The sequence below is a fragment of the Bombina bombina genome, chromosome 3, assembly GCF_027579735.1.
Source record: "Bombina bombina isolate aBomBom1 chromosome 3, aBomBom1.pri, whole genome shotgun sequence".
NCBI classification, from domain to species: domain Eukaryota; kingdom Metazoa; phylum Chordata; class Amphibia; order Anura; family Bombinatoridae; genus Bombina; species Bombina bombina.
The window spans coordinates 1009703424-1009726651 of NC_069501.1; the positions used below are offsets into that span (position 1 = coordinate 1009703424).

Sequence of the window (23228 nt, forward strand, 5' to 3'; positions counted from 1 at the left end):
TGTAAAATCCCAACAAGCTCTACAGACAGACATCACACTCTCCAGCAAGAAACACAGTCAAACTTGTAAAATCCCAACAAGCTCTACAGACAGACATCACACTCTCCAGCAAGAAACACAGTCAAACTTGTAAAATCCCAGCAAGCTCTACAGACAGACATCACACTCTCTAGCAAATAACAGACAAACTTGTAAAATCCCAGCAAGCTTTACAGACAGACATCACACTCTCCAGCAAGAAACACAGACAAACTTGTAAAATCCCAACAAGCTCTACAGAAAGACATCACACTCTCTAGCAAATAACAGACAAACTTGTAAAATCGCAGCAAGCTCTACAGACAGACATCACACTCTCCAGCAAGAAACACAGACAAACTTGTAAAATCCCAACAAGCTCTACAGACAGACATCACACTCTCTAGCAAGAAACACAGACAGACTTGTAAAATCCCAGCAAGCTCTACAGACATTTCACTCTCTAGCCAGAAACACAGACAAACTTGTAAAATCCCAGCAAGCTTTACAGACAGACATCACACTCTCCAGCAAGAAACACAGACAGACTTGTAAAATCCCAGCAAGCTCTACAGACAGACATCACACTCTCCAGCAAGAAACACAGACAAACTTGTAAAATCCCAGCAAGCTCTACAGACAGACATCACACTCTCCAGCAAGAAACACAGACAAACTTGTAAAATCCCAGCAAGCTCTACAGACATTTCACTCTCTAGCCAGAAACACAGACAAACTTGTAAAATCCCAGCAAGCTCTACAGACAGACATCACACTCTCCAGCAAGAAACACAGACAAACTTGTAAAATCCCAGCAAGCTTTACAGACAGACATCACATTCTCCAGCAAGAAACAGACAAACTTGTAAAATCCCAGCAAGCTCTACAGACAGACATCACACTCTACAGCAAGAAACACAGACAAACTTGTAAAATCCCAGCAAGCTCTACAGACAGACATCACACTCTCCCGCAAGAAACACAGACAAACTTGTAAAATCCCAGCAAGCTCTACAGACAGACATCACACTCTCCAGCAAGAAACACAGACAGACTTGTAAAATCCCAGCAAGCTTTACAGACAGACATCACACTCTCCAGCAAGAAACACAGACAAACTTGTAAAATCCCAGCAAGCTTTACAGACAGACATCACATTCTCCAGCAAGAAACAGACAAACTTGTAAAATCCCAGCAAGCTCTACAGACAGACATCACACTCTCCAGCAAGAAACACAGACAAACTTGTAAAATCCCAGCAAGCTCTACAGACATTTCACTCTCTAGCCAGAAACACAGACAAACTTGTAAAATCCCAGCAAGCTCTACAGACAGACATCACACTCTCCCGCAAGAAACACAGACAAACTTGTAAAATCCCAGCAAGCTCTACAGACAGACATCACACTCTCCAGCAAGAAACACAGACAGACTTGTAAAATCCCAGCAAGCTCTACAGACAGACATCACACTCTCTAGCAAGAAACACAGACAGACTTGTAAAATCCCAGCAAGCTTTACAGACAGACATCACACTCTCCAGCAAGAAACACAGACAAACTTGTAAAATCCCAGCAAGCTTTACAGACAGACATCACACTCTCCCGCAAGAAACACAGACAAACTTGTAAAATCCCAGCAAGCTCTACAGACAGACATCACACTCTCCAGCAAGAAACACAGACAGACTTGTAAAATCCCAGCAAGCTCTACAGACAGACATCACACTCTCCCGCAAGAAACACAGACAAACTTGTAAAATCCCAGCAAGCTTTACAGACAGACCTCACATTCTCCAGCAAGAAACACAGTCAAACTTGTAAAATCCCAGCAAGCTCTACAGACATTTCACTCTCTAGCCAGAAACACAGACAAACTTGTAAAATCCCAGCAAGCTCTACAGACAGACATCACACTCTCCAGCAAGAAACACAGACAAACTTGTAAAATCCCAGCAAGCTCTACAGACAGACATCACACTCTCCAGCAAGAAACACAGACAGACTTGTAAAATCCCAGCAAGCTCTACAGACAGACATCACACTCTCTAGCAAGAAACACAGACAGACTTGTAAAATCCCAGCAAGCTTTACAGACAGACATCACACTCTCCAGCAAGAAACACAGACAAACTTGTAAAATCCCAGCAAGCTTTACAGACAGACATCACATTCTCCAGCAAGAAACACAGACAAACTTGTAAAATCCCAGCAAGCTCTACAGACAGACATCACACTCTCCAGCAAGAAACACAGACAGACTTGTAAAATCCCAGCAAGCTCTACAGACATTTCACTCTCTAGCCAGAAACACAGACAAACTTGTAAAATCCCAGCAAGCTCTACAGACAGACATCACACTCTCCAGCAAGAAACACAGACAAACTTGTAAAATCCCAGCAAGCTTTACAGACAGACATCACATTCTCCAGCAAGAAACAGACAAACTTGTAAAATCCCAGCAAGCTCTACAGACAGACATCACATTCTCCAGCAAGAAACACAGACAGACTTGTAAAATCCCAGCAAGCTCTACAGACAGACATCACACTCTCCAGCAAGAAACACAGACAAACTTGTAAAATCCCAGCAAGCTTTACAGACAGACATCACATTCTCCAGCAAGAAACAGACAAACTTGTAAAATCCCAGCAAGCTCTACAGACAGACATCACATTCTCCAGCAAGAAACACAGACAGACTTGTAAAATCCCAGCAAGCTCTACAGACATTTCACTCTCTAGCCAGAAACACAGACAAACTTGTAAAATCCCAGCAAGCTCTACAGACAGACATCACACTCTCCAGCAAGAAACACAGACAAACTTGTAAAATCCCAGCAAGCTTTACAGAAAGACATCACATTCTCCAGCAAGAAACAGACAAACTTGTAAAATCCCAGCAAGCTCTACAGACAGACATCACACTCTCCAGCAAGAAACACAGACAGACTTGTAAAATCCCAGCAAGCTCTACAGACATTTCACTCTCTAGCCAGAAACACAGACAGACTTGTAAAATCCCAGCAAGCTCTACAGACAGACATCACACTCTCCAGCAAGAAACACAGACAGACTTGTAAAATCCCAGCAAGCTCTACAGACAGACATCACACTCTCCCGCAAGAAACACAGACAAACTTGTAAAATCCCAGCAAGCTTTACAGACAGACCTCACATTCTCCAGCAAGAAACACAGTCAAACTTGTAAAATCCCAGCAAGCTCTACAGACATTTCACTCTCTAGCCAGAAACACAGACAAACTTGTAAAATCCCAGCAAGCTCTACAGACAGACATCACACTCTCCCGCAAGAAACACAGACAAACTTGTAAAATCCCAGCAAGCTCTACAGACAGACATCACACTCTCCAGCAAGAAACACAGACAGACTTGTAAAATCCCAGCAAGCTCTACAGACAGACATCACACTCTCTAGCAAGAAACACAGACAAACTTGTAAAATCCCAACAAGCTTTACAGACAGACATCACACTCTCCAGCAAGAAACACAGACAGACTTGTAAAATCCCAGCAAGCTCTACAGACAGATATCACACTCTCCAGCAAGAAACACAGACAAACTTGTAAAATCCCAGCAAGCTTTACAGACAGACATCACACTCTCCAGCAAGAAACACAGACAAACTTGTAAAATCCCAGCAAGCTCTACAGACAGACATCACACTCTCCAGCAAGAAACACAGACAAACTTGTAAAATCCCAGCAAGCTTTACAGACAGACATCACACTCTCCAGCAAGAAACACAGAAAAACTTGTAAAATCCCAGCAAGCTCTACAGACAGACATCACACTCTCTAGCAAATAACAGACAAACTTGTAAAATCGCAGCAAGCTCTACAGACAGACATCACACTCTCCAGCAAGAAACACAGACAAACTTGTAAAATCGCAGCAAGCTCTACAGACAGACATCACACTCTCCAGCAAGAAACACAGTCAAACTTGTAAAATCCCAACAAGCTCTACAGACAGACATCACACTCTCCAGCAAGAAACACAGACAAACTTGTAAAATCGCAGCAAGCTCTACAGACAGACATCACACTCTCCAGCAAGAAACACAGACAGACTTGTAAAATCCCAGCAAGCTCTACAGACAGACATCACACTCTCCCGCAAGAAACACAGACAAACTTGTAAAATCCCAACAAGCTCTACAGACAGACATCACACTCTCCAGCAAGAAACACAGACAGACTTGTAAAATCCCAGCAAGCTCTACAGACAGACATCACACTCTCCAGCAAGAAACACAGACAGACTTGTAAAATCCCAGCAAGCTCTACAGACAGACATCACACTCTCCAGCAAGAAACACAGACAGACTTGTAAAATCCCAGCAAGCTCTACAGACATTTCACTCTCTAGCCAGAAACACAGACAAACTTGTAAAATCCCAGCAAGCTTTACAGACAGACATCACACTCTCCAGCAAGAAACACAGACAGACTTGTAAAATCCCAGCAAGCTCTACAGACAGACATCACACTCTCCAGCAAGAAACACAGACAAACTTGTAAAATCCCAGCAAGCTCTACAGACAGACATCACACTCTCCAGCAAGAAACACAGTCAAACTTGTAAAATCCCAGCAAGCTCTACAGAAAGACATCACATTCTCCAGCAAGAAACACAGACAAACTTGTAAAATCCCAGCAAGCTCTACAGACAGACATCACACTCTCTAGCAAATAACAGACAAACTTGTAAAATCGCAGCAAGCTCTACAGAAAGACATCACACTCTCCCGCAAGAAACACAGACAAACTTGTAAAATCCCAACAAGCTCTACAGACAGACATCACACTCTCCAGCAAGAAACACAGTCAAACTTGTAAAATCCCAACAAGCTCTACAGACATACATCACACTCTCCAGCAAGAAACACAGTCAAACTTGTAAAATCCCAGCAAGCTCTACAGAAAGACATCACACTCTCTAGCAAATAACAGACAAACTTGTAAAATCCCAGCAAGCTTTACAGACAGACATCACACTCTCCAGCAAGAAACACAGACAAACTTGTAAAATCCCAACAAGCTCTACAGAAAGACATCACACTCTCTAGCAAATAACAGACAAACTTGTAAAATCCCAGCAAGCTCTACAGACAGACATCACACTCTCCAGCAAGAAACACAGACAAACTTGTAAAATCCCAACAAGCTCTACAGACAGACATCACACTCTCCAGCAAGAAACACAGTCAAACTTGTAAAATCCCAGCAAGCTCTACAGACAGACATCACACTCTCCAGCAAGAAACACAGACAAACTTGTAAAATCGCAGCAAGCTCTACAGACAGACATCACACTCTCCAGCAAGAAACACAGACAAACTTGTAAAATCCCAACAAGCTCTACAGACAGACATCACACTCTCCAGCAAGAAACACAGTCAAACTTGTAAAATCCCAACAAGCTCTACAGACAGACATCACACTCTCCAGCAAGAAACACAGTCAAACTTGTAAAATCCCAGCAAGCTCTACAGACAGACATCACACTCTCTAGCAAATAACAGACAAACTTGTAAAATCCCAGCAAGCTTTACAGACAGACATCACACTCTCCAGCAAGAAACACAGACAAACTTGTAAAATCCCAGCAAGCTCTACAGAAAGACATCACACTCTCTAGCAAATAACAGACAAACTTGTAAAATCGCAGCAAGCTCTACAGACAGACATCACACTCTCCAGCAAGAAACACAGACAAACTTGTAAAATCCCAACAAGCTCTACAGACAGACATCACACTCTCCAGCAAGAAACACAGACAAACTTGTAAAATCGCAGCAAGCTCTACAGACAGACATCACACTCTCCAGCAAGAAACACAGACAAACTTGTAAAATCCCAGCAAGCTCTACAGACAGACATCACACTCTCCCGCAAGAAACACAGACAAACTTGTAAAATCCCAACAAGCTCTACAGACAGACATCACACTCTCCAGCAAGAAACACAGACAGACTTGTAAAATCCCAGCAAGCTCTACAGACAGACATCACACTCTCCAGCAAGAAACACAGACAGACTTGTAAAATCCCAGCAAGCTCTACAGACATTTCACTCTCTAGCCAGAAACACAGACAAATTTGTAAAATCCCAGCAAGCTTTACAGACAGACATCACACTCTCCAGCAAGAAACACAGACAGACTTGTAAAATCCCAGCAAGCTCTACAGACAGACATCACACTCTCCAGCAAGAAACACAGACAAACTTGTAAAATCCCAGCAAGCTCTACAGACAGACATCACACTCTCCAGCAAGAAACACAGACAAACTTGTAAAATCCCAGCAAGCTCTACAGACATTTCACTCTCTAGCCAGAAACACAGACAAACTTGTAAAATCCCAGCAAGCTCTACAGACAGACATCACACTCTCCAGCAAGAAACACAGACAAACTTGTAAAATCCCAGCAAGCTTTACAGACAGACATCACATTCTCCAGCAAGAAACAGACAAACTTGTAAAATCCCAGCAAGCTCTACAGACAGACATCACACTCTCCAGCAAGAAACACAGACAAACTTGTAAAATCCCAGCAAGCTCTACAGACAGACATCACACTCTCCCGCAAGAAACACAGACAAACTTGTAAAATCCCAGCAAGCTCTACAGACAGACATCACACTCTCCAGCAAGAAACACAGACAGACTTGTAAAATCCCAGCAAGCTCTACAGACATTTCACTCTCTAGCCAGAAACACAGACAAACTTGTAAAATCCCAGCAAGCTCTACAGACAGACATCACACTCTCCCGCAAGAAACACAGACAAACTTGTAAAATCCCAGCAAGCTCTACAGACAGACATCACACTCTCCAGCAAGAAACACAGACAGACTTGTAAAATCCCAGCAAGCTCTACAGACAGACATCACACTCTCCAGCAAGAAACACAGACAGACTTGTAAAATCCCAGCAAGCTTTACAGACAGACATCACACTCTCCAGCAAGAAACACAGACAAACTTGTAAAATCCCAGCAAGCTTTACAGACAGACATCACACTCTCCCGCAAGAAACACAGACAAACTTGTAAAATCCCAGCAAGCTCTACAGACAGACATCACACTCTCCAGCAAGAAACACAGACAGACTTGTAAAATCCCAGCAAGCTCTACAGACAGACATCACACTCTCCCGCAAGAAACACAGACAAACTTGTAAAATCCCAGCAAGCTTTACAGACAGACCTCACATTCTCCAGCAAGAAACACAGTCAAACTTGTAAAATCCCAGCAAGCTCTACAGACATTTCACTCTCTAGCCAGAAACACAGACAAACTTGTAAAATCCCAGCAAGCTCTACAGACAGACATCACACTCTCCCGCAAGAAACACAGACAAACTTGTAAAATCCCAGCAAGCTCTACAGACAGACATCACACTCTCCAGCAAGAAACACAGACAGACTTGTAAAATCCCAGCAAGCTCTACAGACAGACATCACACTCTCCAGCAAGAAACACAGACAGACTTGTAAAATCCCAGCAAGCTCTACAGACATTTCACTCTCTAGCCAGAAACACAGACAAACTTGTAAAATCCCAGCAAGCTCTACAGACAGACATCACACTCTCCAGCAAGAAACACAGACAAACTTGTAAAATCCCAGCAAGCTTTACAGACAGACATCACATTCTCCAGCAAGAAACAGACAAACTTGTAAAATCCCAGCAAGCTCTACAGACAGACATCACATTCTCCAGCAAGAAACACAGACAGACTTGTAAAATCCCAGCAAGCTCTACAGACATTTCACTCTCTAGCCAGAAACACAGACAAACTTGTAAAATCCCAGCAAGCTCTACAGACAGACATCACACTCTCCAGCAAGAAACACAAACTTGTAAAATCCCAGCAAGCTTTACAGACAGACATCACATTCTCCAGCAAGAAACAGACAAACTTGTAAAATCCCAGCAAGCTCTACAGACAGACATCACACTCTCCAGCAAGAAACACAGACAGACTTGTAAAATCCCAGCAAGCTCTACAGACATTTCACTCTCTAGCCAGAAACACAGACAGACTTGTAAAATCCCAGCAAGCTCTACAGACAGACATCACACTCTCCAGCAAGAAACACAGACAGACTTGTAAAATCCCAGCAAGCTCTACAGACAGACATCACACTCTCCCGCAAGAAACACAGACAAACTTGTAAAATCCCAGCAAGCTTTACAGACAGACCTCACATTCTCCAGCAAGAAACACAGTCAAACTTGTAAAATCCCAGCAAGCTCTACAGACATTTCACTCTCTAGCCAGAAACACAGACAAACTTGTAAAATCCCAGCAAGCTCTACAGACAGACATCACACTCTCCCGCAAGAAACACAGACAAACTTGTAAAATCCCAGCAAGCTCTACAGACAGACATCACACTCTCCAGCAAGAAACACAGACAGACTTGTAAAATCCCAGCAAGCTCTACAGACAGACATCACACTCTCTAGCAAGAAACACAGACAAACTTGTAAAATCCCAGCAAGCTCTACAGAAATACATCACACTCTCCAGCAAGAAACACAGACAAACTTGTAAAATCCCAACAAGCTTTACAGACAGACATCACACTCTCCAGCAAGAAACACAGACAGATTTGTAAAATCCCAGCAAGCTCTACAGACAGATATCACACTCTCCAGCAAGAAACACAGACAAACTTGTAAAATCCCAGCAAGCTCTACAGACAGACATCACACTCTCCAGCAAGAAACACAGACAAACTTGTAAAATCCCAGCAAGCTCTACAGACAGACATCACACTCTCCAGCAAGAAACACAGACAGACTTGTAAAATCCCAGCAAGCTCTACAGACATTTCACTCTCTAGCCAGAAACACAGACAAACTTGTAAAATCGCAGCAAGCTCTACAGACAGACATCACATTCTCCAGCAAGAAACACAGACAAACTTGTAAAATCCCAGCAAGCTCTACAGACAGACATCACACTCTCTCGCAAATAACACAGACAAACTTGTAAAATCCCAGTAATGTAACATGACTGGCTGTTTTTAATCAAGCAGTGGGTGAAAATCAGGGATAGGCAAGGTATCTGTACACGGACACTGGTGTCCGTGACTTGCCCTTGCAGTGTCCGCCGCCTGTTTTGCGATGTGGAGGGAGGAGTAGGACAGATGAATGCTGGTCCTGACTCCCCCTTAACGTACGTGGCACCAAGTTTTGCGGTGCTGGGGCCACCCGCGTGACACAACTCAGTAGTGGGAAAGTGAGAGAGAGGGAAGAAGCAAGCTGCCTGCAGTGCAGCCTGTGTTAACCTCCCGTGAGTCGTGACCCGTACCAATTCCTTGATGTGTGCAGGAGCCTGGTGCTGGGGTCTGTGTGTAGAAGTAGTAGACCGCTGCCTACTCTGACAAACCTTACCTAACCAAGTAAGTAATCAACCATGATGATCATGCAAATAACATCAAGGTAGGTGTGCTTGGTCAGGAGTTGCAGAGCCCCCCAGCAGCCTCTTTAAACTGGCTGCTCTGACTCCCATCATTCTCAGACAGTACCGTGTCCCAGCAGCAGGAGCCTCCAGGAATCTATTTAAACAGGGTTCCCAGACTCCCCCATTCCTAGGGGGCCTCTAGGATTGGTGGAGTCTGGAACTCCCAGTTTAAATAGAATCCTGGAGGCTCCTGCTGCTTGGACACGATACTGTCTGAGAATGATGGGAGTCAGAGCAGCCAGTTTAAAGAGGCTGTAGGGGGGCTGTTCTGTTTGTACTGGGACTTCCAGTGAATGTATTAGCAGCCAAGGGGTCTGCATGCTGAGACCACCCAGGGGAGAGTGAAGGGTTAAAACAGGCTCTCTGCAGGGAATAGATCTAGGAGAGCTGGTAACAATTCTGTCGTGCTTGTACTCAGGTGGAATTTAGTCCTGCTTCGTCACAGATACAAATTTTATTTCTGCGTGCTGTTGGGCATTACATGAAAAGTGCTGCCCATGCGGTATAGATCATTGGTGTGCTACAGGGGGGGGGTATATCCAGTGAGGGAGGGATTATAAAAATCTGCCCTGACTAGTTAATTGGTGTCTGTAATAAATAATAGTACAGGGCAGCACTTTTTGTGTACTGCCCTTCGCTGCCACTTTTGCTGGATGCTATTCCACCATGCATCCACTACCCTCTCAGTGAAGAGAGTGTTTTTTGATGTTTTTTAAATTGAAATGTACCTTGGTGTCCTTCACTAAGGTCTGTACTGTGGAAAATCTTGGCAACAGCCTTAGTCCATGCCTATCCCTGGTGAAAATATTTCCCACATTTGTCAGCTCATTTTAAAAACTTCTCTGCCTATTCAGTTACCCACTTTCCCCCGTGTCTGCTATTACACTTTCTCAATATAAAAGTCTGCATTTTCTCACAACAGCTCTGCAGACATCTCACTCTCCAGCAAGAAACACAAACTTTTAAAATCTCAGCAAGCTCTACAAACATCTCACCTTCCAACAAGAAACAGACAAATTCCAAAAAATTTCCACCCAACCCTCCACTCCACCCCCACTCTATAGTTTATTCTATTATATAACCACTTCTTTATTTTATATGAGGTGCAATTATCACTTCATCTGACTCATGACATGAAGCACCATTATTTTCTCGCTCAAAATTGCTCTGTTATCTCTTTTTGCTACAGCTTTCACATGTCCTCAAATTGCAACACTTCACAGACTTGGGGGCCGATTTAACAAGCCCCGTATTAGGCCAAATCCATCTTAAGATCGCTGTTCCTTAACGTGTCCGCCACCTCTAAGGCTGCAAACGGATACGATCATGTTGATTGACACCCCCTGCTAGCGGGGGTATTGCACAAGCATTTTACAAGGAATGCTTGTGCAATGATAAATGCCGACAGCGTATGCTGTTGGCATTAATCGTTATGTGGCAGACATGATCGCTAGAGTGCATCATGTCCGTCCGCACATTGGTAATTCGGCCCCAATGTCTCTAATTTCTCTCCCCTCTCCTGTGTCACACATCATGTTTTCCTTTAGATTGTAAGCTTGAGAGCCTTTCAAACGGTAGCTCACTTTGTATAAAAGTGCATCTACTACTGATTGTGCTCAAGGACAGGGCTCTCCTCACATTTTGGGGAAAACTTCACTATTAATGTTTTAAGGAACTTTTTGTATTGTTTGTTACAGACGTTTGTGCAACATATGTAAATTACCACTGTATAACTTGTCATTGTAACTCTAGTACTGTTTGTTCCTTAATAAATGTAGCTCTGTATAGCGATACGTAAAATGTCACTATATAAATAAAAGTTGTTAATATTTAATAATAATCAATATATGTGCTATGGAATATTGAGATGCTACAAATACAAATGATAATAATAATAATAATAATAATAATAATAATGAAGACAAATTATTTCTAAATATGGTCTGATATTTTTTTTGGTCAGAGTTAGCTAAAATAATTGAAACGACCAGCTAAAAATGTGATTCTCAAAGAAAGGAACCTACTATGGGGCAAATCTATCAAGCTCTGTAGGGCGCTTGAAGCCCCGTGTTTCTGGCTCGCCAGAAACACCAGTTATAAAGCAGCAGTCTAAAGACCGCTACTCCATAACCTGTCCGCCTGCTCTGAGGAGGCGGACAGAAATCGCCGCAATTCAACCCGATCGAATACGATTGGGTTGATTGACACACCCCTGCTAGTGGCCAATTTGCCGTGAATCTGCAGGGGGCGGCGTTGCACCAGCAGTTCACAAGAGCTGCTGGTGCAATGCTGAATGCGGAGAGCGTATTGCTCTCTGCATTCAGCGAGGTCTGTCGGACATGATCCGCAATATCGGATCATGTCCGACAGGCCTTTCATAAATAAGGGCCTATACCTCATCTGACTAAGAAGTTGATCATAAATTGTCACTTGATAATTACTGGCATGTTAGAGGTTTTCTTTTGTATGTCAATCCAATCATAGTCTGACATTTTCATTATCAGCAGCACATTTTTCATTATTAATTTGGTGAAAATTACTATTTTGCTTAATTCTGGCCATTTGGTTTTAGGATTTTGAAATCGGGAGATTATTATTGAAGCAGATAATGATTTTGTGCTGTTTTCTTGAGGCAACAATTTCAAGCTTGAAGAGTACTATGAGCAGAAGCATTTTGGGTGATCACTTGAATGACACCTTGACAATACCAGATGAAGTTCAGAAATTGTTATCTAAAACAAGTACAAGATTGTGATAAATTCCAAAGTTTGGTAACAATTTTTCAAGCTAAAAATTTATATTTTAAAAAAAAGTATTCTAAATATTCCAATCCTTCCAATGGTCGTGCCACCACAGTCATTAGCACATTAGATAGAAATAAATTATGAGTGCACTAAGGAACCCCAAATGTTTGAGTTTTTATTCAGCAATGTATAAGAAAAAAACACTCAATAAATTAAATTAAAATAACACATATTACTATTTACTAAGCTGCAAATGCAGCATTGGAGCCTTGCAGGGAACACTCACTCATGTGAGTGTGCAAGCTGCAAGTTATGAAGCATTAGACCATTGATTCCAAAGCTATCAGTGTGTTACAGGAAAGTGGTGCTTGGCAGATGCCCTCTGCAGGGTGAGGGTGCTTAAGCAGCATACCAGAGTAGAGATACTGAACAGACTGGCAACAGAGACAAGCCAAGTTCAGTTTATCATAGAAGCTGTCCGATCGTTCGTCTAAACACAGGGGAATTCCAAAAGATAAGTGACAAGCCAGGTACAGGAGCCAGAAGAAACACCAAAATATATTGCACGCTGGCACAGGTCCGAGGCACAAACAATGTCAGGGAGGGAGTGGTCTGTTAGGCTGCCTTAAATAGCAGTGATGATTGAGAAACTACCTGCAGTTGGCAAGCAGATGGAGCCGGAGAGCTAGCCAGTACAGCAGAAAAACTCTAAACCTGAGCCAGAACCCTCCAGTGGAGCAGAGACAAAGCAACAGACTGAGAGAAAACTAGCAACAGAGGTCCCAGGTTCAACCCTGGGTCACAGACATGACAATGTTGTAAAATTAAATCCTACTAATTAATTTGTCTGGGGTGATTGACAGCCCCTGCTTTTGCATGTTTGGTTGTACAAGAGCAGAGGAGGGGCTGCAGAAGCATTTGGGCTGCGGATATAGAACAATTGTTGCAAATGCAGGTAGACAAGTTTCCTAACTGGCAACATTGCCATCTGCTACTTAGTAAATAGGGCTCATAAACATTGTATCAAATCAAAAACACATTGTCGAATGCATATTATCCTTATTTCACAGCCAGTTCTGTTATTGGAAATCAAATATTTATATATGAATGCACTCAGCATGTGTATAGCAAGCAGTGATGTTTGAAACCAAGTATTTTATAAAACTGTTGTTGTTTACTCTAAAAGCACTTTAATAAAACATCAAAATACAAAATCAACCACTAAGCATATTTTTTTATATATTATTGTTCTAAAACATACAGTATAGCTTAAATAGGTTTCTAATGAATTACTTTGCTCAAATATAAGGCAAACATGCCCAAAAACATTTAACCGTGACAAACCATTTGATGTTGCCAACAATGGGTAATATAGAACCTGTCCACTCTACATATTTTACCTTAAAGGACCATTAATTACAGTATATTTGCATAATCAACAAATGCATACTAAAAAAGGCAGTGCGAAAATACTTCGGGCCCCATGTATTAAATGGCGTGCAGACAGCTTCTCAACTTGAGAAATTGTCTGCATGCCTTTGCTGCATATGTGCAGTGGATCTGTTTGTCCACTGACCCGTATGCATAATTACACACTCCAATGAGTGTGTAATGCCTGCCCCTTCGTATGAATGAAGGGACTGTCAATCACTGACAGTGAGCGGGCTCTCATTGATCCTGCTTCTTACATAGCAGGAAGCAGGCTTGCATGTGCGAGCCTGCCCCACAAGGGCTCCAGAGCAGCTAACGCTGCTTCAAACATCGAGCCCTAAGTCTGCATTTAAAATGAGCAGTAGATATTTTAGACAAATTTCAAAGTTAGTTCAAATTTTCTTCCCCCTGATTCATGATTCAGGCATCAGCCAATCACAGATTCATATACATATACACTGGGAACTCTTACATGTGCTCATTAGGAGCTGGTGCCTCCGAAAGTGATATTGGAAGTAAATTGGAAAATTGTTTACAATTGTGTGCTCTATTTGAATAATCTCAATTTCATTTTGACTTTATAGTGTTCCTTTAAAGATACCCCCTTCAGAGTTTCTTACATTCCTAGCAAAGACCCATCACAGGATCTATGGGAGGGATCCTTACAAATATTAGCTAGGATATAAGCTAAGATATAGAAATATCTGCATTTTGGACTTTATTTCTAATTATCTAGGCTCATTTAATACTTGCAAGGTTAGATGAGTACAAAACAAGCACATACTGGGCAGGAGCAAAAAAAGAGGCAATAAAATAATATGCTACCCAAAGATTTATTGAACGATAACAGAATTTAATATATTTCTTCTAAATTATTTAGAAGCTGACTGACAATCATCCCATTTGTAATGAGAAAAGAATGTGATTGGAGTCTTCCAAAGTTTACAGAGCTCAGAATAGGATGCTTCCATTGCACTGGGAGGTGAAGACTGACCTAAGCCTTCCTGGAACAAGAATTCTTTGAGTTGACCTGCTTTGACAATGTGTTGAACAATGCAAGCTGAAATCGTAGGCTTTGCAAGAGAGAGATCTTTCAAATGCTCATGTGGAATTACAAATAATCTAACTAAAGTCCTCCAATCTTTGTTCTGTTGACATAAAAGCACAGGCAAATGACCAGTCTGTAAAATGATTTACAATTCATTCAGCAAGATCCTGAAGGATCCACTTGCTGAGTGGACCAAATTTGTAGTAATTGTCCATACAAGTGAAGTTATTTATGTATTCTGCAAAGAATCCAAAAAGAAATGCAGTGAAAAATATATACAATGAACTCTTATTTCTAACCCCATAGAAACAACAAACTGAATTCCATAAGGAATACCCAACTCCTCATTCCTAAACATATGTCCTGTATGTGATGCAGTAATAGTTCCAAATTTTCAGAATATTCAATGAAACAACTGATTTAACAGGCAGGTTGGTACCTCGCCCTTTGTGCTGTAATTTGTTTTTATCTGTATTCCAATTGAATTTGTAAAGGGAAGTCCTCTGTCAAGGGTGTGGCTGAATATACAAATGTAGATGGTGGTTAAATGTCAAATGCAATCCCAAAGACAAAACATGATTCATTGCTACTGGAATAAGCAAGTAGACAAACGACATCTAGAGAGATCAGAGATGCATTTACTACAATTTCCTAATAACCAAAAGTGATTCTATTGTTTTTGGGGGGTTTTGTAGCTCTAACCTTTAGGATCATGCTCCAAAATTAAACTTTTTTTACCTTAAAAATGCATGAATAAAAGTTGCCTGTCTCGAAATACTGGAATTGCTTGAATTACCTATAACTTTATCAATTTATCTATGTATCGAAATACAATGTTCTTTTTCTCTGAATATTATGGTGGTGGTGACTGCACAAAGGATGAGAGATGTGGCAATTTTTTAGTTGGTAAAATTTTGAGATGACATCTGATCTGAAATTGAGATTGTACCCAAACACTTTTTAAGTGGGGTACACATGCTCATACCCATACATTTGGGTATGTGCACTATTATTGTGATGAGAAGGACCTACCAGGTCCTCTCTACTTTTTAGTTGTTCACATAACCTCCAGCCTTGCTATAACATAACTGAAATTTGTAATAAATGGAGACTGAAAGAAAAGCTAAAATATGTATTATGAAGAAACAAAAATAAATAAATGCTGCATACCAAGGCCATTTGAGAAAACATATTCCTCAAACCGCATGATTTGAATATTCAAGGCATCTGGTGTTTATCAAGGCACTACTATCTACAAGAAATGTAGAAAACTACAGACAAGCAATTTTGCAAGCTTTACAAGTGACACACATTAATTATACAGAAGGACCATTAATTTTTAATAGAAAAGTCAGTCTAAAAAGCAGAGAGTGAAACAAAAGAAGCATATTGCTGTGTACCTGCTCATATGGCAATGTCTCCAACCAACAGCCTAGCAAAGCTTACTAACCTCAGCAAGCCTAGTGAGGAGTATAGGGTCCTAGTCTTGTCCCTCCTGTGATGGTCAGAACAAGGAATGAGGGGAACAAACTAAGCAGAATCATGTTTAAGGAGGTAATGGTGAAGAGGTCAGATTCTTTCCATTCCCTCTCAAGAAAAACAGGGTCTCACCTGTAAATGTAAGTTGAGTGAACCAAGATGGCAGAATATGTGAATAAAAAATAGGTTTTTTTTTACCTATTGTATTTGCATATTTGTGCAGCTGCTATCCAATTACAGACAAACTCATTTTTAAATAGATTGTTTTCTTAATCTTTTGTATACATGCAGCCCTTTTTAATTACTAAATAGATCATGATTCTCAAATCAGTGAATGCAATACTGTTCAGAGGTCTCATCTAGGTTTAGCTAAGATACATCTGCAATCTTACTGTGGAATACTGATAATATCAGAAGTCTTTAATAAGCATTAGTTCACAGAAGCACCAATCAAGCGAATAAAAATCAATTTATGGATTTCTAACTATTTTTTCCATATGGGTTGTCTTTTTTTTGTTTTGTTTCAAATTCAAGTATGGAGTTGAAATATGTCTCAGAACTAGGCTTCTATCTTTTGATTTTGTTTTTCTATACTGAAAATGTGCAATTAAGTTCTAACTTTGGTATTTTATTTTAGATTAAGCTATAGAACCTAGCCTTTCATAACTGGCATGCTGTCATTACTTTCTAAAACAAACAACATTCCTTGTAACATCTATGAAATCATGATCTAGGTATGCCCTACTCATATTCAGGACAAATTCTTCAAATTCATAGTCTTCTGAACATACATACCCTCCACCACTCTTCATTGGAGTCATCAATCACTGTGATTCTATCCCCAGCGCTGTAAATAAAATGCAGAATATTTGAGAATTTGTGTTGTTCAAATGTGATCAGTGATAAAACAGAAGACTTTAAATTAAAGATAGAAAACAAAATGAATATTAAATACAAATCATGAATCAAAGTTTAAAACTATGATGAATTATGTGACTCAAGTTCCTTGTTATTTTCAGTCAACCAGACACTAGAGTTTTCTAATCACATGTAGCAATGTTGTGTAATCCACTGAATGATTTGTATGGATGTCTAAATTGCAAGATAAGTACATAAGTTATTACAATTTATTCAGTTATTCCCTATGTGAAATGTTATGGCAAGATCGGTTTGATTGAATATTTCTGCAAAAGTCAAATACTTACTGGAAATCTAGATCATCCTTTTCAATAGCTTTGTAACGATACAGAGCCACAAAATAATGAGACTGCATGAAACCTCCTCGGACACCTGGTTGTGTTTTCTTATTCTGTGAAAGCAAGGAGAAAGCACATAGACAAGTGCATAATATTGCTGCTCAGTTCACTACTCAGCTGTGCTGATGTTACATTTTACATTATTCCTAAAAACACAGATTTCTAACAGGGATGAAGAAAACAAAATTTATGCTTACCTGATAAATGTATTTATTTCCGGATATGGTGAGTCCACAACGTCATCAATTACTAGTGGGAATCTCTCCTGTCCAGTAGGAGGCGGCAAAGAGCACCACAGCAAAGCTGTTAAATATCACTCCCCTTCCCATAATACCCAGTCATTCGACCAAAGGGAAATGGAAAAGGAATAACACAAAGGTGTAGAGGTGCCTGAGGTTTAGTAATAAAAACCTGTCTTAAATATAAGGGTGAGGTCGTGGACTCACCATATCCGGAAAGGAATACATTTATCAGGTAAAAATAAATTTTGTTTTCTTTCCTAAGATATGGTGAGTCCACGACGTCATCAATTACTAGAGGGAACCAAGCTAGAGGACACAGATGACTAGGGAGGGAAAAAGACAGGTGGACCTAAACAGAAGGCACCACTGCTTGAAGAACCTTCCTCCCAAAAGAGGCCTCAACATTTTTTGAAAAAGTTTGCAGAGAGGACCAAGTTGCAGCCTTGCAAATCTGTTTCACAGAAGCTTCATTTTTGAAAGTCCAAGAAGACGATACAGTCCTAGTAGAATGAGCTGTAATTCTCACAGAAGACTGGCAAAAATCCTTAGTCACCTGTAAATAGAATTTTAAAGCACGCACTACATCCAAGTTGTGCAACAGACACTCCTTATGAGAAGAAGGATTGGGACAGAGAGAAGGAACAACAATTTCCTGATTAATATTCCTAACCAAAACCACTTTAGGAAGAAATCCCAACCTAGTACGTAGGACCACCTTATCCGCATAAAAGATAAGGTAAGGAGACTCATACTGCAAAGCCAAGAGTTCCAAAACTCTCCTCACAGAAGAAATAGCAAAAAGAAACAAAACCTCCCAAGATAACAATTTAATAGCTAAGGAATGTATTGGCTCAAATGGAGCCTGCTGCAAAACCTTAAGAACAAGGTTAAGACTCCAAGGAGGAGTAAACAACTTAAACACAGGCTTGATTTTGACCAAGGCATGACAAAAAGATTGAACATCTGGCACAGTCGCCAAACACTTATGCAACAAAATAGATAAAGCAGAGATCTGACCCTTCAGAGTACTGACTGACAAACCCTTCTCCAGACCTTCCTGAAGAAAAGATAAAGTTCTAGAAATCCTAACCCTACTCCAAGAGTAGCCCTTAGATTCACACCAATAAAGGTATTTACGCCATACCTTATGGTAAATTTCCTGAGTAACAGGCTAGCAAGCCTGGATCATGGTCTCAATGACTGAAAACCATGCTTAGACAAAACTAAGCGTTCAATCTCCAAGCAGTCAGTTTCAGAGAAACGAGATTTGGATGAAAGAAAGGACCCTGAATTAAAAGTTCCTTCTTCAGAGGCAGCCTCCAAGGAGGCAGAGATGACATGTTCACTAGGTCTACATACCAGATCCTGTGCGGCCATGCCGAAACTATTAGAATTACCAACACTCTCTCCTGTTTGATACGAGCAATGACTCATGGAAGAAGAGCAAATGAAGGAAACAGATAAACTTGACCGAACCCCCCACCACCAGAGCATCTATCAAAGATGCCTGCAGATCTCTTGACCTTGAACCGTACCTTGGAAGCTTGGCGTTCTGCTGAAACACCATCAGATCCAACTCCGGCACCCCCCACTTAAGTGTTAACCTGGAAAACACCTCCTAATGGAGAGCCTACTCCCCGGGAGGAAATGTCTGTCTGCTCAGGAAATCCGCCTCCCAGTTGTCCACTCCTGGAATGTGGATGGCAGATAGACAACAATTGTGAGCTTCCGCCCACTGAATAATCAGTGCCACCTCCTTCATGGCCAAGGAACTCTGAGTTCCTCCCTGGTGGTTGATGTAAGCAACTGAGGTGATATTGACTAAAATCTGATAAAGCCAGCTAAAGCCAACTTAGGCCAAGTTAACAGAGAATTGTAAATCACTCTCCATATCTTAAGAAAAAAAAACAAGATGTTTATGGGGAGAGCAGACTCTTCCCGAGTCCATAACCCCTGATGCCTTTAATAAGTCCCAGACTGCTCCTCAACCTAGCAGGCTGGCATCCGTGGTCACAATCACCCAAGAAGGTCTCCGGAAGCATGTGCCTTGAGACAGATATTCTTGGGAAAACTATCATGGAAGGGAATCTATTGTTAACACGTCTAGATCTATCCTCTGGGACAGATCCAAATGGTTTCCATTCCATTGCGTCAGCATGCATAACTGCAGAGCTCTCAAATGGAATCAAGAAAACGGAATAACGTCCATGGAAGCAACCATCAACCCAATTACTTCCATACATTGGGCTACAGATGGCCGAACAGTAGGCTGAAGAGAGGCAAGCAGAGAGAATTTTGGATTTCCTGACCTCCGTCAGAAAAACCTTTATAGATAGGGAAACTATTATAGTCCCTAAGAACACCCCCCTTGTAGCTGGAACAAGGGAACTCTTTCCCAGATTCACTTTCCATCCGTGGGAACATAGAAAAGACAACAAGATCTCTGTATGGGAACTTGCTTGTTGAAAAGATGGCACCTGAACCAAAATGTCATCTAAATAAGGCACCACTGCAATTCCCTGAGACCTGATCACTGCCAAAAGAGCCCCCAGAACCTTGGAAAAAATTCTGGGAGCTGTAGCAAGGCCAAAACGAAAGAGCTACAAACTGAAAATGTTTCTCTAGAAAAGCGAATCTCAGACATTTGTGATGATCCCTGTGAATAGGGACATGAAGATATGCATCCTTCAGATCTATGGTCGTCATGAACTGACCTTCCTGAACCAAAGGAAGAATGGACCAAATGGTTTCCATTTTGAAGGACGGCACCCTGAGAAACTTGTTGAGACACTTTAGGTTGAAAATGGGATGAAAAGTTCCCTCTTTCTTGGGAACCACAAACAGATTTGAATATAATCCTTTACCCTGTTCCTTTACTGGAACTGGAACAATCACTCCCAGACAGAAAAGATCCTTAATGCAGTTCAAGAATGTCTCTCTTTTAACCTGATTTGCAGACAACCTTGAGAGGTGAAACCTGCCCCTGGGAGGGAGAGAATTGAATTCTATATTGTAACCCTGAGAAACAATGCCCACAGCCCAAGGATCTGGGACATCTTGTAACCACTCCCGATAAAACAGGGAAAGTCTGCCCCCCCACTTGATCCAACTTTGGACCGAGGGCTGACCCGTCATGCTGATTTAGACTCAGCTGAGGGTTTCTTAGATTGCTTCCCCTTTTTCCAGGACTGACTGGGTCTCCAAGAGGACTTGGATTGCTCCTGTTTGGAGACGGAAGAGGAAGGCTTTTGACCTTTGAATTTACAAAAGGAACAAAAATGACTTTAACGTCCCTTAAATCTAATTTTCTTGTCTTGCGGTAGAAAAGATCCTTTTCCATTGGTAATATCACGCTCAAACAAAGTCTTTCCCTTGTAAGGAAGCACCAAAAGCGTAGACTTAGAGGAAACATCAGCTGACCAAGACTTAAGCCACAAAGACCTGCGACCCAAGACAGAGAAACCAGACAGCTTGGCCCTCAATTTAATAACTTGCATGTTAGCATTAGAAATATAAGAATTGGCTAGCTTAAGAGCCTTAATCCTATCCTGAATTTCCTCCAACAAAGTTTCCTCTAAAATAGATTCAGATAAAGCATTGCACCAATAAGATGCTGCACTTGTCACTGTGGCAATACAAACTGCAAGTTGCCATTGAAGACCCTGATGCACATACATCTTCTTCAAATATACTTATCCATTGGATCCTTAAAAGAGCAACTGTCCTCTATAGGGATCGTAGTTCTCTTAGCCAGATAAGAAATAGCACCTTGCGCCAAGAATCCTTAATGGATTCAGCAATAGGAAACATCTTCTTAAAAACTGAAGATGGGGAGAAAGGAATCCCTGGTTTTTCCCATTCCTGCGCAATAATCTCTGTCACAAGATCTGGAACAGGAAACACTTCCATAGAGGAAGAGACATCATAGAATCTATTAAGCTTACTAGATTTCTTAGGGTTAGCTACAACAGGAGAGTCAGAATCATCCAAAGTAGCCAAAACCTCCTTTAATAAAACATGAAGGTGTTCAAGCTTAAATCTAAAGCTTACTTCTTCCACCTCAGACAAAAGATTAAATACTGTCAGAATCAGAGATTTCACCCTCAGAAGGAACTGAGGTAACATCCTCCCTAGAATTATGAGGAAGATCGACCTGTATAGTAGCTGCTGAAACAGGCACCTTACAATCTATTAAGTGTTTAGTTTTCCTCTTGCATTTTCCTAAAACAGGAAAAGCAGATAAAGCTGCAGATACCCCAGAAGATATCTGTGCGGCAAAATCTGCAGGCAAATATACCCCACCAGGAGGTTGAGAGGAACCACAGGGCACTGCATGTGACACCATATGGGCTTTGGACGTTTGAGGAGAAGGCTGCGGCATTGCCTGAACAGCATCATCCTGAGAGACATTAGGCTCATAAGGCAATATTTTTTCTTTACATTGTAGCGTTCTTGCTAAACAAGTAGTACAAAATTTCAAAGGAGAAACAGTTTGCGCCTCTAAACATAATAAACATTTATTAAAACCAATATCCTCATTATCCATGTCCATAGCTAAGAAAAATTAGCCCCAGGGGGAAAAAAAATTGAATAAAGGACAACTGTCACTTTAAGAGAAACATAAAACTTACTCCAGGAGACTTGAAAAGGACAAAGAGAATGACACGCAACTGCATATACACTGAGACAGACTGCAACAACAACACAGAGACGCTGATCCGTTCCATATAACTGAAACACAAGGATCACATGACCAACACATCCGGAAAAGCGCAGAAAAAAGGGGCGCAATCTGAAAAAACCATAGCAACAGTTACCACATAAACAAAACAAACATTTGCCAAAAATAAAAATCTAGCAACATCCGGTCCCAACGTGCAATTCCCAAATCACATAGTGCCTGCATACTGCCTATCGAATCCTATTTAAAAGATTACTAAATCACATAAAGAAAAACTGCAAATTATAAATAATGAATCTATAAACATGCAAAGTCTCGTATACCTAGAAGACAAAAAAGCACTTACCTGCAGTCTAGCTGTCCAGCAGGAAGACAGCTCACAAGGCGTGAAAGGACACAAACTACTTACAGAGACCTGTGGAAAAAAAGAAAGAACAGAGTAGCCAACTCTGGCTTTCTATACTTCGGGCAGCAAAGTGTTATGAAACAAAGTAAGCACCACCTTACAACTTCCTAACTGCTTAAAAGCACCACTACTCTGCAGCAGAGATTGATGTGGACTACAGCTATACCCAAATCCTTGCTTGCACGGAAAACTATCCCCATAAAGCATCTTATTTCTTCAGACACCAAACTTCACCTCCTCCATTGACAAAGGCAAAGAGAATGAATGGGGATTATGGGAAGGGGAGTGATATTTAACAGCTTTTCTGTGGTGCTCTTTGCCGCCTCCTGCTGGACAGAATAAATATTCCCACTAGTAATTGATGATGTCGTGGACTCACCATATCTGAGGAAAGATAGTAATACATTGTATCAGTTGTAAA

At 41.2% G+C, this 23228-nt stretch overlaps 1 protein-coding gene across 3 annotated transcripts in view; it reads right to left on the bottom strand.

Annotated features, from left to right (window-relative positions):
* Nucleotides 1–23228, bottom strand: part of STAC3 (SH3 and cysteine rich domain 3) — a 203611-nt gene that overhangs the window by 27601 nt on the left and 152782 nt on the right. For all 3 annotated transcript variants that reach the window (XM_053708180.1, XM_053708177.1, XM_053708178.1), the window contains 2 exons: nt 17428–17531; nt 17018–17069 (listed from right to left, as the gene is read on the bottom strand). In XM_053708180.1, coding sequence (XP_053564155.1) covers nt 17018–17069; nt 17428–17531 — 156 coding nt within the window. The remainder of the gene's footprint in view (nt 1–17017; nt 17070–17427; nt 17532–23228) is intronic.